This window comes from Lampetra fluviatilis, chromosome 19 (genome assembly GCF_964198595.1).
Source record: "Lampetra fluviatilis chromosome 19, kcLamFluv1.1, whole genome shotgun sequence".
NCBI classification, from domain to species: Eukaryota; Metazoa; Chordata; class Hyperoartia; order Petromyzontiformes; family Petromyzontidae; genus Lampetra; species Lampetra fluviatilis.
Window position 1 is genome coordinate 10,636,555 of NC_136293.1, and position 18,554 is coordinate 10,655,108.

Below are 18,554 nucleotides of genomic sequence, written 5' to 3' on the forward strand. Positions count from 1 at the left end.
CGCCACATTATCTGTAAATAAAACCACAACAGCATTTAACAACTCTTATAATTACCCTGCTCGCCACAGATGTTTAAGAAATGAATAAATACATGTTAAAAAATACAATTATTACAAATTGTGCATTTCAGGCAGTGGACTGAGAACACGTGACAACAAAAACAAATACCCTCCAGTTGTACAGATTAGACAAAGAGCGGCTTGCAAAACTCATCAAAAACATATATTCTGACCAGTCTCAATCCACCAATGGATGAAGGCCTACCCATGCCGTGTTGGTCATGTACAGGGTGCTTCCAAAAATGTTAACACTCACATGGGACTATCGTTTTTAATGGACAAAAAAAATGATAATACTACACAGTGACATGATAACAAATGTAATGTTAATAGCTTCAAAAAGTCAAAGAGTGTTTGAAGCACCCTATATTTATTTTAGCACTAGCCTTTTGCCCGTCCAAGGACGGGTGTATTGCAGTAGATCTGAAACTTGCAAGCGAAAAACAGACCGCCACGTGATATTCATTGCATCAATGCGTGTGCAATTTGTAAGGGCGCGGTGACACAGACCTATTTCATGTAAAGGTTATAATCCCTTGTTCATCACGACGTCCTTTTTACTTTGATATCTCAACAGCGTTATGGAGATCGCGTGACGTGAGGGTTCTGTCTTTGTAGTGAGGGTTGTGAGTTGACGCCGAGGAGGGGGGAGGAGGCGCCTCGCCCCCCCATGTGGAGTGACGTCACCCGCTAATTATTATGAATGGAAGGGGGGGTGTCCATTTGGAGAACGTCACCTGCTCATGAATATTAATGAAGGGGGCTGCTCGATGTGGTAGGACGTAACCTGTTCATGATTTCAATTTAAAGCTTTCGTGACTGCAGGGATTCATCTTCTTGGTTCTTTCGGTAAAGTCACGTAGAAGGGAAATAATAAAATAATAAAAATAAAACATAATGCAATAATTCTCACGACGTTCATGATTATTAATGAGGCTGGTCGGCGTGGAGTGACGTCACGAGCGTTGCACAAAGACATTCTTGGCTCATAGTAGGTAATAATAACGTGGGGGGGGGGGGTGTCCATTTGGAGGACGTCACCTGCTAATGAATATTAATGAGGGGGGCTGCTCGACGTGGAGTGACGTCACGAGCGTTAAGGACATTCCTGGGTGATTATAGTACTGTAGGTATACTTCACAAGACTGGTCAGTGCATGTTGGTGAATGGGGGGGGGGGAGAGGCATTGCAAGTTCTGATGACCCTTGCCATCGATGTTGGCTGTGGCAGGGAATTGAACTCGGGTGGGCAGGTTCATTGCACAGCGTGCTAACCGCTGCACCACCACTCTATCCATTGCAATTGTAAACAAAATATACAGCGGCCCCCGCTAAAGCAATCCGATGGTCATCCGGGCTGACCCCACTTAACTGGAGATGTTGTGGGTAGTGATAAATGGTTCTCCTATGGAGACACAAACATAAGCCGTAAAAAAAGTGTAATTTTCATCACTGATCGAAATCAGCAATGAGCATGGGCACAATCCAGTGTGGTGCATAGGCTTTATGAACATCATTTTGGTATTAATGGGATACTGCCATGGTGTAAAAATGTTAGCGATGAACTGGACGTGCAATCGAGTGGGTGCTAGTTCGATTCAATCTCCCGGTGCGGGAGGTGAAATAATGGGGCAAATTTCGAGAATCCAACCCACATCTGTCCACCCACCACATGAAAGGTTGCATGTGGTGGAGTAAAGGGACGTCTGATGAGTGTGGAAGAGTAGGCCAAACACCTTCTCGAGGGGCTCCCATGATATCCTTTTTTTGGAGGCCATTCCGCCAGCAGTGCCTTGAGCGAACTACTACAAACAATTTTTTTTTATTTGATCAGGCAAGGCCCCTTGAGCTGTATGGTTCTTTTTCAGAAGCGACCTGGCCACAAATGATAGCTTAACCAAGTGGCTTATCACGTGTCAATGTATAGCGACAGCCAACGACTCTAAACGCGTGATGTTGATTCTAAATGTGGAGGGAACAACCGACGGACCCCGGAGAAAAATCCACGTAACCACGGGAAGAACTTGCAAACTCCAACTATACAGGCGGCATTTGAACCCACGATCTATGGAGGGATAAAACTCAAGAAATGTATTCAGAAGCCCTCCTCAGACTTGGCTCGACTCTGTGATGCAACCGGCAATTTATAGCAGGCTGGGTGAAGAGATTTAGTTACCCCAGCACGTTGCTTGTGTTCAAAGGGCATCCAAAAACACCCAGGAGTGGGGGAAAAAAATGCGCATTTGCATGTGAACTGTCCATCCCATATTGAGGCGCAGACCTTGTGTCAAAATTTGCCCTCACAGTGGAAAAGGTGAGACGGAATCTTTGAGTGATCGCGCTGGTTAAGGTAAACGGCGCATATATAATTTCGTCTCAGTTTTTTCTTTAAAAAATGAAAAGGGCTTCAATGAATGTGTTTACAAGTCGGTAAAACGAAGTTTTTTTAGGTTTCAAATCGTTTCTGTAAGCATTATAACGCAGTACAAGAAATACAGTATTTTGACGACAGTCACTATGCTGTGCATTTGATACGCCCCATTTCCCGAGTGTTAATTAATTTATGCATGTATGTAGATGATCTTTTTTGTCATTGATTTATGTTTCCTTAACCTATTACGGATGCTAATTAATTTAAATCCATATTTAATGAAGTCACTTTTTGTTTCTTTTCGCACTGAACCGCTCAAGTTTTCACAAAGTGCCCATTTTCTAGCGAAGACAACGTTTGACGATTTAACTTTAAATACTGTTAAATCGATGCAATTAGCGCATTCACTCACTTTAGTGAACTCATATATTCCTTAGGGTATACATGTACAGCCCTTTGCCAATCAACTGCTGGATGAGGGCCTCCCTACGCTGCACTCTTCGTCAGGGTTAACTAGACCATCCTGTGCGACACTGATCAGCGTGGGTTGGTGAAGCTGAACCACATAGACATGGGAGAATAGAAGTACTGTACAGCAATGACCTTTTTTTCCATGCACCGCCCTCTACTGCCCACGCTGTATTTGTGACTGAATATCAGAGGTCGCAACCGGGTACCCGATACCCGTACCCTACCTGATACCCGGCTACCCGTACCCGGCCGGGTACGGGTACCCGTTTGCGACCCTGGTGCGGCCGGGAACTGGTACGGGTAGACCGCGAGTCACTGGTGAGTAACCGTTTGTAACTCATTTCCCAACGTCTTGTCTCTTCTCACAATTCAAGTTCCTAGAATCAACCCACCCGCGCCTGCAACATGGCTTCATCCCAGAGGTCGCAATCAGGTACCCGATACCCGTACCCTACCCGTACCCAGCCGGGTACGGGTAGGGTACGGGTACGGCCGAGTACGGGTACCCGTTTGCGACCCTGGTGCGGCCGGGTACGGGTACGGGTAAGGAATCAAAACCCGTTTGCGACCTCTGGTGAATATTCTGCTGGCAGACCGGAGTCGCCACGTGTGTCGTCGCCACGGCGACAGCGAGAGGTATCCTGCACGTGGTTGGTGCCAGGCGCTGAACTATTTTCCGGGCTGCTAACCCCGACAGACGGGGCAGAAGTTTTGCTCTTGGCCTTTCTCAAGTTGTTATCACGATATTTTCGTCGCATGACACTCGGGGTGCGTAACGGTTCACTGCATGCAGCAGACGTTTGATTTCCCACGTTGGCAGCGCAGACCATTGAAAGCTATCAAACTAAATGCCCTTTTTACCTGTGCGGCCACACCACGTGTGACTGTGCAAGAGTTAACGAATTAATTTGGAATGTACCACTCCCGTGCAGGGGTGATTGCTGCGAATGGAAGAGGCCTGGCGGGAGAGCGAGCAGCTCGCAATGGAGAGGTTGCAGAGTTCAAATCCTGACTGGTCGTCGACTCAACCAATCAACCCTCTGGGGGTCAATAAAATGAGACCCAATTTGTTAGCAAGTCAAGAGTGGTTGTCCCAAACAAACACCACCTTGTGAGAGACCCAACGCAAGAATATCTCCCTGGGTTTGATCTTCCACAAAGCTCACGGACCACCCTAAGCCGCATTCACCGCACACACCATGGCTGCAGACGCGGATACCTAATGCACAAATGCAAAATAAAAAACGCTCCAGTGTACGATTGTGGTCATCGAGGACAGACCATACAACATATAGCAACGCAATGCCTTGATCTACAAAGACGAAGGAGAGATCCCAGCTGTCTGGCTTGACCACCTGAATGCTTTATTGCAGTTGCTGCTCTGCGTCTACATCAGCCACACGAAAGAAGAAGTCCCTTGGAGGGGATAGATTCACCCCTGCCATAGAAATGTCGAAATTGCATCACTGCTCCAGGGCTACATACAACAGATAAACACTGGCTTGATATGCATCTGAGCAGCGAATCACCGTTGATTGTCTTGACTGCGTACAAGTTTCTGCCAACGACCGTAACGCAGCCAGTACTGTGCTTTTAAGTGCACCATAAACTATGCGTATTGAACAATTTAAGATTATTCTGCGAAAGAAACAGCCCGAAGCCACATTCTTGTTCGATAGCACTCTCATAGAATTCGTTTATATTTTGATCAAGCCATCAGCAGGCACAGCACGCGCATTCAACTCTCATTGCAGTGATGCCAGCTTGAACAAAAATGTGTTTACAAAGTTAAATTATTCCCACCACTGGGGCACCTTGCCACCGCGAGAGATGTCCAAGTGGTAATTGTCTAATATGCATTCTTCCCAACTGAGATGTGTTTGGCAAATGGAGTTCACACGCTGATTGCGGATGCAATAATTAAGTCGGAGTAGCAGTCATTAGCCCTCGCCAGAAAACAACTGATTAGAGGTGGGGTTTTTTTTTGTTGTTGCAGGCATTTTAATAGGCATGAAAAGCAGGTGGTGTGTGATAATCCGGGGCGACAGAGACAAATCTTCCCCATGTATGTGGTTAAACAGACGGGGGGGGGGGGCGGGGGGGTGGGAGATACGTTCACCTGAATGTTAATCCTTCCCGAGTGTTGGATGTGCAAAGGTGTGCCGCTCATGATTCGCTGTTATTGTGTTGAATTGTGATATGTGAGACGGTGCTTGAAGGAGCCTGGAAGATAAAGGAGGCTGCTGTTGCCAGCTTCCATTCTACGACACGAAAAGAGGCTCAAATGGGATTTTTCACATTGCAAGAGGTCGCACGATAATGCGAGGTAGGGGAATATGTGGTGGTGATAAAAAAAAAATCACACGGCAACAACACCAACAACCCAGCCCGGCAATATATAGTAGTCTCCTATGTCCATGAGGGCGTAAAGCTGTGCTTCTAACACCCAGATGCCAGAAGAGAACTCCAGACTATCTTTCCGCGCACGAGTCAATCATTTCCATTCGCGTGCAGATTTACTCAGTGCACACTGAAAATGCCTCAAGGCCGACATCTTTCAAAATCTGCCTGGGATTTGTTCCTGACGGTGCGGAGATAAAGCACGGGCGCTTAACGATTTTGTCTATGGGAAAGAAAAAAAACGAAATGTGATCAAATGTTTCTACATTGCCCAGTGTGAAACTACCGCGAACACTTCCGTTAGTTTACAGAGGCGACGTACCTCGTGCCTGCTCATTGCATTTCACTGAACATACCAAATGAATATGAATGTTCCTCTACGTGGCACGGCATCAAGAAAGCAACGCGATGCAGCCTGCTGGCTTGGAAATCTAAGCAGTGAGCCGGCACTGATAAGATCGTCGATTTGAATCCAAGCCACCACCTGTGATTTAACCAATTTCTCAATTGCGAGGGAAGTGATGGTCTCAGCCAGCCACCAATTATTGCACCACCACAACAACAACAACAACAAAACAACGTGTAATAATGAGTGTGTGGGAACGTTTAACTAGGTCGACTCAGCCTCAAATGAGTACCTGCTGCGGTGTGTAAATATCGCCGCTTGGGAATACAAAGGCGGTCGGGCGTGGCGCTGGTCACCTGCCCCCTCTCGTGCTGTACCGACCTTCACAGGTGCTCGCACACAGCACTTGCCCCAACAGTCTGTTAAGCCTATACGGGGGATATTTGTCTTTGTCCTTACTTTGTAAAGGATTTTAAAAGGCCCTTTGAAAGCTTTTTAGAGAAGGCCTCTGAAAAATCTCTTTCACGGATATTTCTGAAATAGGTGACGGCTCTGCTTTGTGAGATTTCCAAAGGTAATGTTCACAATTTTGGAACCACACTTTCATAGCAAAATTTTAACAACATTGTGAAAAAGGCAAAAAAGCAAGACAAAACGTAACTGATTGCATCTTTATTATAGTATTAATAGTCGCCATGTGTCTCGGCAAAAAGTATTGCCACCTTGGTGATAATGTATATGCAATCTCTGGGCATAAATCAATAATATTTACCACTCAGTGTAGCAGCAAAGTCTAGAGTGCACTGGTCAACACACTTTTTCTGGCATAAGGTATTCCAACGGGTATAAGGTAACTTTGGGGTGCTGATTCCAAATCTGGCATCAGTTTTTGTCTATCACATCAGGTTTTTGAGATATCAAATATTGCATTTTCAATAAAAACTGCAGAAGAAAAATATTAAATAGATGTGGATATCTACATAAAATGATATTATAAACACACTATCCTAAAAACACAGCACCATATTTTAACACTAAAGCAGTCACTGACTCGCAACAACTTGCAATCATAAGTGACAGAGTTAATTTCAGGTAAAATCAATGAAAATGGGGTATGCCGATAGCATAAAAATGAGATGTGATAGAGCAAATCTGAGATCAGATTTGGAATCAGCACCCTTAAATTAGTCTAAAACAGCTGCAAAAGTCCAGCCAGAAAAAAAATTGTCTTTTGTTGACCAGTGTTACTTTTGCTTTCTTGTCAGCATATGATTTACCAATGCACACTGCAGTAAGCTGCTACCGTGTATGTATGCTGAACTTCGTTTGCACCGTACATAGCCAACCATGCTAATCAGAAGAGTGAGTAAAGGACACGACACTAAATACAAAAAAGCACTTCTAAAGAAATGAGTTTACATTTCGATTTGAAAGTGCATTGCTTCAGTGGCTTCCGAATATCGGGAGGAAGAGCGTTCCAGACGGCCGCAGAAGCGATGGCTAGCCAACAGCTGCTGCGAGGTTGACCAGAGTTCACGTGATGGGTTCATGCTCCTTGCTTGACGATATCAGATGTTGTTGTTATTAACAAATGCGTGTAATTACGAATTAGTTACTCATCATAGCCTTGTCATAGTCAAACAAAGAAAGCAATTAACACCACTTTATGTATTTTTGTCAACACTGTAAGAATGTGTAATGCTCTCCTGCTATGCGATCTGCTGAAATGGATGTTAATGGCACGAAAGGCAGGGTCAGATTAGTTGGGTTGAGCACAGGCTCCCAACCATAGGGATGTTAAATTTCGATTTAAAGCTTTCGTGACTGCAGGGATTCATCTTCTTGGTTCTTTCGGTAAAGTCACGTAGAATGGAAATAATAAAAAGAAAGCATTAAAAAAGAATTATTTAATTAATATATTATGCTTAATTTTTAATTACTTTATTATTTCCATTCTACGTGACTTTACCGATTATTTTATTGTTTTTTTTTTCCATTCTACGTGACTTTACCGAAAGAACCAAGAAGATAGGGATGTTAGTTCATATCCTCGTGAGTGTCCACTCAGATCGTCACTCTTCTGAACTCGATAAAATGTGCAGCTATATGTAATGAAAAAAAAACATATATCGGTCTTGCCATATAAAACACTGGCTGAAGAACTGATATAGATAGATGTGCATAATGTGATGCCTAAGAAACGGGACATCACACTGCACGTGTGCAGCTCTTTGTCAAACACTGCTGGATGATGACCTCCCAACGCTGTGCGGGTCGTGGGCGTTATGAGACCCCCATGACACCAAGCTGGTCAGAGGAAGGCAGGCAGCACCACATGGAGGAGCATAGAAGTATAGTACAACAATGTTTTTATTTTCTTCTGCACTGCCCTCTGCCCGTAATTGAGTGTGTGTACGTGTGTAACATTTGATAATTGACAAGCATATGATGTAAAGGGTTGCTAATTGCAATATGTTTTATTTATTTATTTTGCCACAGTGTCATGGTGAGCACGCTGGACTTTTTACCTCCCGGCACGGTAGTTGAAACAATTGGGAGAATCCTTCAAGCGACCCCCTGTTTCTGTGCCCGCCCAGCATAATACATGTGGGCACCACGGTTAATCGATGGGCAGGTCGCGTGCGGTGGGGTAAAGTGTAGGCACTTCCACCTCTTCTGAGACATCTGGCAAGTGTGGAAGAGTAGGCCAAAACACCCTCTGACGTTGTTGTGGAGGGGGTCTCTCTCGAGCTTGCTCCACTGGAGACATTTCCACCAGCAGTGTCGCAATTGCGCCTTTGAAGTGTTATTTCTGTTTAGTTTTCTGTTTCAGTTTCATGTATTCAATTAACATCAAAACCAATTCATGAAAGAATGTAAGAGAATAGAATTGTGTCATTAATGTTTACTTAAGTCAGGTGATTATTTACAACCGCAGTACCTGCACAAAGTAATCCTCAATGCGTTGCATAATCATTGTAAATGTGTTGCCACCGTGAACTTAAATAATTACGGCATAAAATGCAACCCGCAAATACACATTGATCGCTCTGCATATTTAAACATCTCAAATACACGTAAGATGTAAACTGCATAATGCACGAGAATTGTAAATGTTGTGGGTTTACTCTCCAACCCACCGGTGTGCTGAACTAGTAACGAATTGGCATGTTTGATTTACGCGACAAACTGGCCCTGTGGGGTGGTGGCTGGCTTAACGACACACATTTATATTTATGCGATCTCACCCAAAATCTCTATTATGGATTATATTGGTCGCGAAAGCCTACGTGTTAAACTGAATAATGCAGTGCGAAACAAATTTCGCATGATGACCTGACTCACAATTGGCCCTGCAATGTACCAGTTGCATCTACAAGCATAGTGCAGTCTGTTAATTGACCAGTTAATGGTAGTTTGAAACGATGGGGTTGTCCTAATGTACTCTGAACATTTTCACTCAAATGGCACCGCTAAATTAATGAGATGCCAAACGGCATCTGAGAGGTGTGCCTGTGATCGGCAGGTTGAGCATTAAGTGCATGCTGGTGATAGATGTCTAAAATTATTATCAAACGTCTCAGCTCTGTCTCGATTACCGCACCGCATTTGGCTCCGCCAAGGGGCTCCTAGCATAGAACTGCAAAGTGTCAATTACACAGAAACGTTTGCATATTTTATTGCTTTTAAAAAAATGTGATCTAATTAAGCCTAAGGCAGAATTTTTTTTTATTTCATGCTATTTCAGAATTGCAAATGCGTTCGATATCAATAGCATTATTTATTACATGGCTATGACTTATCTTGCAAAGCTGCATATGGAACATCATCATTATTGTTCAATAAAAGGTTATTTGGTACAGTTGTTAATAATCATTATTATCATCATCATCATCAATGTAGCATGATCATCATCATCATAAACATTGTAATTGTAATCATCATAAGCATCACCATAATCATCATCTTGTCTCATGAAAGCACGGTAAAATATCCACACTATAAATATTAAGCAGCATTTACGAACCAATATTTAAGGACTACATCCTGAGAAGATTACATAGACTCTTTTCTTATTGCGAACTCAAGAATAACTTTATAAATGCACAGTGATCTACCATGGTTAGCCTGAGTTTCCTTCTGGTTGGCTGACTAATGTGACTTTAGTGAATTTCATCTCTGACATTTCAGAAACATACCCAACCTATTAAAATAATTTCAGTCGAGTGGTGTACAATTGCAATAACTTTGCAATGATGAAAAGGTTCCGTTCAAGCGATTTTTAAATATGTTACGGTAGGAAGGTTGTCATTGAAAGAACACTATTACCAATTGTCGATGTCCTCGTTAAAGTTATTTGAGTGGCATGAAGGACTTCTCCTTTCAACGTTTTTAGTTTAACCCCAATAGCAGCTACTGGTTGTCACCTACGCGCCTCTGGATTTAAACCATTCATTATCATCATCATCAGCCATGCACGATCCGCTGTTGGATGAAGATCTTCCCACGCCATCATCACATCTTACGACCCCGTGATGTCATAATTCACATAGCACCTGTACATGAGTTGATTTAATCGCTCCATTTCCTCGGTGGATTAACTATCGGCGGCCACTCCCTCGCTGCGCTTCATTGGATGTCATCCCTTCTCGTGATGTCATCCTGCGCAAGCTCACTTACTGTACCTCTCCGAACAGTTTTAATGACAACATTAAATCTGTGTATGGCCTCTAATCCATGCATTCATTTTTCTGTTTCTCAGTGTAATTCCAATCGTGCGTGACCCCGTGCTCTTTTGTGAACATTTCACTCACTGTTCCATTTATCTTTGTGTGAATGACCGTGTTTCTGAACCGTATGCCAAAGCATTAAATAATTTTGAAGGAAACATCTTGGAATTACAGGTGGATAACAGGTGTTATAAAAGCTGGTATGACAATTCAGTTTCACAAACTGTGGACATTAATTCGCAATGAGAATACATTTGGCAATGAGGGAAGTTTGTTTGATGGTACATTGTGATAAAACAAAGTAAAGACCAATTTGGCAGTGAAAGTTATTGCTTTAGTGTAGTTTGCAGTTGCGTATAATTTATGTTTGGGTGACTATTATAGTTAGATACAAGTTCATGAGTAAATATTCTGGTTTACTCCTGCCAAACTTTAACGAAAGTGTACATTTTCAGTTTATTTCTTGAAATTAGCTTCACATTTGTGGATAAACTCAGTACCCACCGTTTATTAACATACTAGATGTAATGTTGCTACGATTTTCAACCCAATCAAGGAAGCATTGTACTGCCAAGCCGATACATGATTAATGTCCCATGATGTAGATGCTCTGCCCAAGCTCTCATTACTCTGATAGTGCATTGTCTTTGTGCTATTCGCCTTTTCGCGTCCTCTGGTCTAACACCGTTTGAGACAAGGCTCAAAAGAAAGCTGTCTCTGGTGTGGACCAATCAGTTTCAAAGACAATGCATCTCTTATTAGAGTATGTTTTTTTTGCATTCTGACCACAAGTATTGTGGTTAATGCAGACATGATTCCTTATAAAAGGTAATTGTTTGAATGTTCTGCATTTTCTAGTGACATCTCACATGGCCGCACATTGTTTGGCTGTCTAGTTATTAACGCAGGCATATCATGGCCAAATATTTGTTTTCGTCCAATCACAAACCAGGCTGTCTTAATAATAGTGACTAAATAACTTAGCTACTAGCTTGCTTGCCAAAGGGCCAGTCGCCATAAAGTCAGCCTTTTAATCCCTACAGCTGCCTGATAATGTATATGGTGAATTACCAAAGTGCCTTTTTATAATGAAATGCAAATATATGACCCATAGTGATATTACTATGTCCCATTGTGTATCTGTAAGATTTTACATCCCAACACAACACAAAATACTTACAAATATGTTTGAAACTATGGAAAACTGTCCCTATGTCACAACAGTTTAACTTTGGTCTCCTGATGAAATACATAATAAAACACCATTGTGCCATCAATTGTTTAAACAATAACATTCTCTTGTACATCAGGCAGTGTCGTGAGATTCATCTGGATACTCCGCTTTCCCTTCCCACAAGCACGTATTGAATCGGCTAAAACATCTGAAAAAGCAGGACCGTCCTGAAAAAAGAAAGTCTCGAGTCTCAGCGAAATATTCCCGTGTAAGTAAAACGCATTTAGCTTTCGACAGAAGGTAGTGAAAGTACATACTTTGGGCCATGTCTAACAACCCATATTCGCTTTCTCAAAAGCTGAAATCAACCCACGGGCGTGTGCCGCTGTCGTTTAAACAACGCTTTTCATGTTTAATCCTTAACGCTGCCTGCGCAGCTGTTTCAGAACCATGGACAGCTCCTCGCTGCAAGGCTAAACCATTGGCTCATACTCTTAGATTTTTCGGTAAAGTCACGTAGGTAAAAAAATAATAATAATATAATTGAAATAATAATAGAAATAAAATAAATATTATTATTTAAATTATTTTTTTATTCTTAATTTTTTACCTACGTGACTTTACCGAAAAACCTAAGAGTATGAATCCTTGCAGTCACGAAAGCTTCAAATCTAGAATAAACCATTGGCTGGCAAGCCCCCTTATCCAGGGCCAAGTTACGAGTTAACTATATTTTTTTATTTCACCAGGTAAGGCCCACTGAGCTGTATAGCGCTTTTTCACCAGCGACCTGGCTATCACAAATGATCGCTCGACGAAGTGGCTTATCACGTGGAAATTTATAGCAGCCAAATACTCTCAACGCATGTTGATTCTAAATGTGGAGGGAAAAACCGGAGGACGAGGGGAACAATCCACGTGACCAAGGGGAGAACGTGCAAACTCCAAATATACAGCAGCAGGCGTCAGGGTCGGGATCGAACCCACGATCTCCTGCATACCAGGCGAGGTAGTTAACAGCTGGTCATCGTGGTGCCCAGCAGTAACAGCAGCAGCATCATCATCAGCATTTGTACGACACACACACACAGACAAACCGACGTCCTTACTTTTGAAATTTGGCCTGATGCGAGCATCGTAGCCGGATGTTTTCCCCATGAGCTTGTCCAGGAAATCGGACGGAGAGAGCTGCACGGGCTGGGGTGTTTTTGCAGGGCCAGCGAGGCGGGGCTGCGCCAAGCTATGATTACAAAGGGGGGGGGGGGGGTGACACACACAAATAAGGGGTTAGGGATAAGAATTCGCACTTATGCGGCTCTTAAATACAGTGCAGTATCTCCAAGCACGTGAAATGGCGAGACAAGCACGAAATACGAATCGCAAAGGGGAGAAAACTAGGGGGGGGAGAAATTCAGAGAAAGGGGCAATCAATTTTTTTTTGACAAATCTAAAAATGGAAACGACGACGAACCATGGAGCACGCCCAGAGGCAATGCAACATCCGTGTAGGTCCACAAACCGATGAAGGAGGAGAACAAGGGGAGGCCCCACGTCGTTTTAATCTCAGTGTGGTGCTCAGAACCTCGATGTGCGCTCTAAGTAGCCGTGAACAGCGATTGGATTTAGGGCTGTCCATGCCTTTCCGTTACGCATTACTTATTCAGTAAGCTTATCAATCATGAACCCAGCCGGGATGTGTGACTAGGAGGATACGGGCGTCTGCCGAGGCTGGTTCGGTCGTAAATCGTCGTCTGATGACTGCTTCATTTCGCCCAAAGTAGATTTCTCCAGCGTTGATGCATTGTTTGGGAGTGATTGAGATTCAGAGTGAAACAGCTTAGCCGTGATTGACAGTGTCACTCGCTTGCATCCGCGTAAATCCGGCGTCTTTGTTGTTGTTGTTGTAAATTAGTTTAATAACCGAGCGCACATTACATGACGGATCGGCCTTATGCACGTTACGTGACACGCTAATGACCAGGCTGACCGAATCGTCCAGACTGCTGCCGGTCTCGCCAAAGCTGGGAAGGCTGGACGTTGCTTGGATGGGTGACAAACAGGTTTGCCATCGGTGCCGTGAGGCTCTATGTCTTTGGCAACAGCGGTCAGTGCAGCAAAATGCATTGTTGTACTGCACTTATATGCTCCCAAGGCAATGCTCCCCGTCTTCACCGACTCCGACCAACGTGGTTAAATACATACAGGTGGACTTCTCCAAAAATCTGGCTGTCGCCTGATGAAGCTGGTTGTAATTACTGGCGAAACGTCGTGCTCAGATTGTGAAATGTTGTGGCTTGGCTCTCCAACACACCGGTGTTGCTGTGCTAATGACGAATTGGCCACGTTCTGTTTGCGTGACAACCCTTACTTGTTGGTTGTGTCAAGTGGTGGCGGGTTTAACGACACATGTATAATTTTACGCGATGTAACCCTAAAAAACCTGTATTGTGGATGATATTAGTCGCGAAAGCCTACTACGTGTTAAACTAACATTTACGCTCAAATAACCCCACGACCAACGCGACGTGGAAGGGGAGAGGGGGGGATGGGATTCATCCAGCAGTGGATTGACAACAGCGCCCGAACGAGGACACGCGCAATGTACACGACGAACCCGCGTTCACAGGGCCACGAGCGAATTTGGTTGATTTAACAACAACAAAAAGTGCCACCAAACTGCTATCCAGTGAGCCGCGACCCTCCGTCCCGTGCGAAAGATCACCAGCAGCGTCCGAATAGCACGTCTCAGCACATCTCCCACTCCGCTGGTGGCTTACGCGTTTACAGCCAAGGCGATGGAGAGGACGTCATTCCTCACCTCCCGTCCAACAACACACACGGGAGCGCCTTCAGAGACTCTGGTGTCCGATACACAGATGAGTTTTTTTGTTTGTTAATAAGGGTGGAAGATTTCTGCAGCCTCGAGCAACGAATGTTGTGATGATAAAGCAATGTTATTAAGCTCGCATCGTGGACGTGGTGGGGGTGGTGTGGGGGGTGGAAGGAAGGTTTTGTGCCAGATAGTTTAACTTGCGTATTGCTTAGATACTTCACCGAGCTGGCTTGCCTGGTGTGTCGCGTATGCGATGTTGTTTGGCTGGCTTGCTGCACAATCGCATTTCCTACTACGCCCCCACACCGACCTCCATCCATTCCAGTCTCTCTCTCTCTCTTTCTCTCACTTTCAGCTAGAATTTAAACAGCCACATCAGTTTCCATTACAGTCTATCGGTTCCGCTTTTCGCATATATATATTCCGCGTGTGTGTGTGTGTGTATATTCACAGACAGCACGCTGCGTTGGATGGCACGTGGATTTTTTTTCTCTCCCCCGAATCGATTCCCCCGCTAAGCTATTAAGACAGCAGACTGTCAAAATAGCTGCCACATGCGGCGATAACGGCTAATGGAGCTTGACGGTAGAGCATGCCGTCCATCCCCCGACTCTTTTCTCGCATATTGATACGGCCACATTTCTTGCATGCTCTTGCACGCACGCACGCACACGCACAGACTCGTGTCTCAATTACGTGCAGGAGAAATGGCAATTCTCCGATAATGAGCACATGCGCGCGCGTGCATGTGCTCATTAATGTGCGTATTAATCAGACATCTTATCGAGGAGTTGGAGAGAGTGTGTCGGAGAGTGTGTGTGTGTGGTTGCGTTGGATGGGTCATTGAACGCGCATGCCCAGCAACCGCATGCCCAAGCAGCTTCTGTTTGGCCGGATAAAGGGTGCTAAACGGGCGCGGCACGGGCTAGAGAAGCGATGGAGTGATGTGATACGAGAAGGATATGGAGCTGAGTGGACGTGCCGATGATTGGTATACCAGCGGTGTCAAGATCGGCCTCTGTGGAGGAGGCTCGTCAAGGACGCTACCGAGCAGTTTGAGGCAGTCCGCCTCCAGAAGTAGCCGAGGGCAGAGGAACTACGCTCACAATAACGAGCGGAGCAACAGGCGGCTAAAACGCAACAAGTTTGCGCAGTGAGAGGCACAGCTGTTGCCTCGGCCAGTCATCCTGAGTCAGTCAAACCATGGCACCGAGGTCTATCCCGTGACCTACGGCCATGCAGCCTTTCACACTTCACGTGGCCTCAACGTGCACCTAGCCTGGCACAAGCCCGTGGGATGTCACCGCCACTTAGTTATCAATGGCGATTGTTGTCGGTTGCTGTTACGTGTGTTGGTGTATTTTCATAAATGTGTGTTAAACGTGTAGGTAAACGTGTGTGTGAACGTGTGTGTGTGTGTGAACGTGTGTGTGTGAACGTGGAGATTGGTGGCGCATTGGTTAGCGCGCTGCGCTACGAACCAGGCGAGCCGAGTTCGATTCCCGCTCATGGCTAACACCAGTGACGATTTTCTGAACCGGTCCTGGGCCTCCCCTAGGTCGAATCAGCCTCATATGAGTACCCGGTGAGTAAATATCGCCACTGGGGAGACAAAGGCGGCCGGGCGTGTTGCTGACCACCCACTCCCTCGTGCGCCGTGCCGGCCTTCCATAGGTGCTACTCGCTCACAGCACTTGCCCCAGAAGTGTGTTAAGGCTACACGGGGGGACCTTTGTCTTTGTCTCACCAGCTCACTCAGTGCGAACGGAAAGAAAAAAAAACCCCATGTCAAAATGGCGCCTTGGCTTCGTGGCACGCTAATGGAGTCAACGTAATAACGATACTCAAATACACTTCGCAATATGATTGACGCTGCGAATTCCCCCCCAAAAAACGAACTATTTACGCGTAAGATCATTTACGACAACGGCAACGACATTTTGGATCGTCCTCAATGTCGACGCCTCCACGCTTTCTGAACTCTGGAGGTTTACTTGACGCGGCGTGTGTGTGTGCACAAACTAACTTTAGTGTGTGTGTGGTTTTTGTTGTTGTTGTTGTTCTAATACCTTGTAGTCTTGTTACATTGTAGTCTGTCGCTAATGGAATTCAACTCGAGCGTACGAAACTTACGTTGTATTACGACCAATTCTTTTACGTAGCAGTCCCTGTAATGCAATTTAATTTTGGAGATTAAAAACAGAAAAATATCGCTCACTTTAACCTTACTTCGAATGCTGCTTTATACACGTGCTGGATTTTACACTACGAGGACACTGGGCACGCATGCATTTCCTATCTCCTCGACGGCAATGACATCCGCCGTATCCCCACGCTGTCAGTCTGCGTTGTATGAGATTGATCACGCCGACAGCTGTCCTGCACGTGCCGATAACCACAATCAGCGAAGGGCTGACGCGTGAAAGTTAGGAATCACCGCCAAGTCTCACCAGTCAGATCATCCTGACCTCTCCGACGCTACAAGTCGCGGCTTAAGAGCGGATGACAGCTGTAACGCGCGGCCCTTTAAAAAAAAATGTTGCGCTCACCATAGCGCGCAATTCTCTCATTGCTCGGTGCTGTGCTATGTTCAAGCATTAATGTAAGCACATGCGAAACAATTTCGCGTTGACTTCAATGGGCATGGAGGAGCGAGAGAGCGAGACGGATTTTGTGGATCGAGGTACGGTAATCGCGCAAGTGGCCAGAGAAGACGAAATCACAGAAGCGCAAAGGGAAATGCAATTTGAGAAGCCGAATTCATATGCGATGATGGGACTTTTTGGTTTGGAAGAAGATATAATCCGGCGCATTCGATACAATCTCATCAAAAGATAGACCAAGAGCAGAACAAAACAGATCCGATGTGTCTATTCACTCCACACACACACACGTACGGTGCGAAAGAAGTTCAACATACATACGCACATACCGCAAAAACGCATGTCCATGGGCACCCAAGTTTGGCCAAGTGACATTTGCGGAAAAAAAAACACAAAAAAGGTGACCGGACGATGCACGATGACGAACGTACCTGACGCATGTAATTATTTCGATGACGAGAAGGCAGAACGTAAGCAGAGCATGGATCGACGCCGTACTCATCCCGTATCGCCAATGCGACCAACGACTCTGACCGCGGAGGCTGGGCGACCGGTATGCACAGAACGCCGCTGCTAAGCTGCTGCTGCTGCTCCGGGTTTCTCTCGCTTCTCTCTTTCTCCTCCTTATACCCCCGTCCGCTCGAACGCCCGGCAAGGGAATAATAATAATAATTAATTAATAGCAACACGCTGCTGTGCCCTTAATGATGCGCTGTACATTATAATATCATATCGTATTGTTCACGTGCGCGCGTGTGTGTACACACACACACAGCGTGGGGGGACGGAGCGATTCTTCTGCACATATGCGCGCAGGAAGAGATGCTATTCAACAGCAGCAGCAGCGATGATGATGATGAACAACAGAGGATGAGTCTTCTTAAGCGATGCAATGTCCACCCCAGCCGACCGAGCGCGTGATCCGACCGCTCGCCTCGGCACCGCCGTTGCACTTCGCTGGGCTTCGGATCACAGCCGCTGACGCTGCTGCTGCTGCTGCCGCTGCCGCTGCTGATGCTGCTGCTGATGCTGAGAAGACGAAGAAGACAAACGAGACGAGGCGCAAAGAGAAAACGCAGCCGAGCATCTGGCGTGCTCGCAAAGGGTGCGGGTCGCTGGCGAGAGTGGCGCGATCAAGACTTCGTCGGCCGCCGAGATGCATCGAGTGGGTTGAGGATGCGCGTACGGCCAGCCGTGCTCGGAGCTCGGGGTTGAAACGAGAAGGGGGTTGTTCCTCTAGCTCCGCGCTGCAGGGGCGAGGAGAAGGGGACACGGTCGGTGGTCGCACTCCTGCGACTGCATTGCCCGCTGCTCTCGCGGTGGAATGAGTGGCGAGGGGGCGGAATGGCGATGGGTGGGGTGGGGGGGCACTGGCGGCAACAATTGGAGTCGTGATTGTGACGCCTGATGTGGAGCGCCTCTGCCGTGCAGTCGAGGAATAAGGGGCCATTCGCAGCGAGCCACAGATGCGAGTGGTGTTCCCCCCGCCGGTGCGAGCATGTGCGACACACACGCAGACTGTTGTTGTTGTGGTTGTGTTACGTTGTTGAGGTCAGCGCCTTCAAGT

General features: G+C 45.7%; 1 protein-coding gene across 2 annotated transcripts in view; it reads right to left on the bottom strand.

Annotated features, from left to right (window-relative positions):
- Window positions 1-18,297, bottom strand: part of LOC144937653 (glycine receptor subunit alpha-2-like) — a 40,276-nt gene extending 21,979 nt beyond the window's left edge. For both annotated transcript variants that reach the window (XM_078865036.1, XM_078865035.1), the window contains exons 1-2: window positions 17,419-18,297; window positions 12,661-12,791 (exon numbers count right to left, since the gene is read on the bottom strand). In XM_078865036.1, the coding sequence (XP_078721162.1) occupies window positions 12,661-12,791; window positions 17,419-17,489 (202 nt within the window). In that variant the 5' untranslated portion in view covers window positions 17,490-18,297. The remainder of the gene's footprint in view (window positions 1-12,660; window positions 12,792-17,418) is intronic.
- Between the last annotated feature and the right edge of the window lie 257 nt (window positions 18,298-18,554).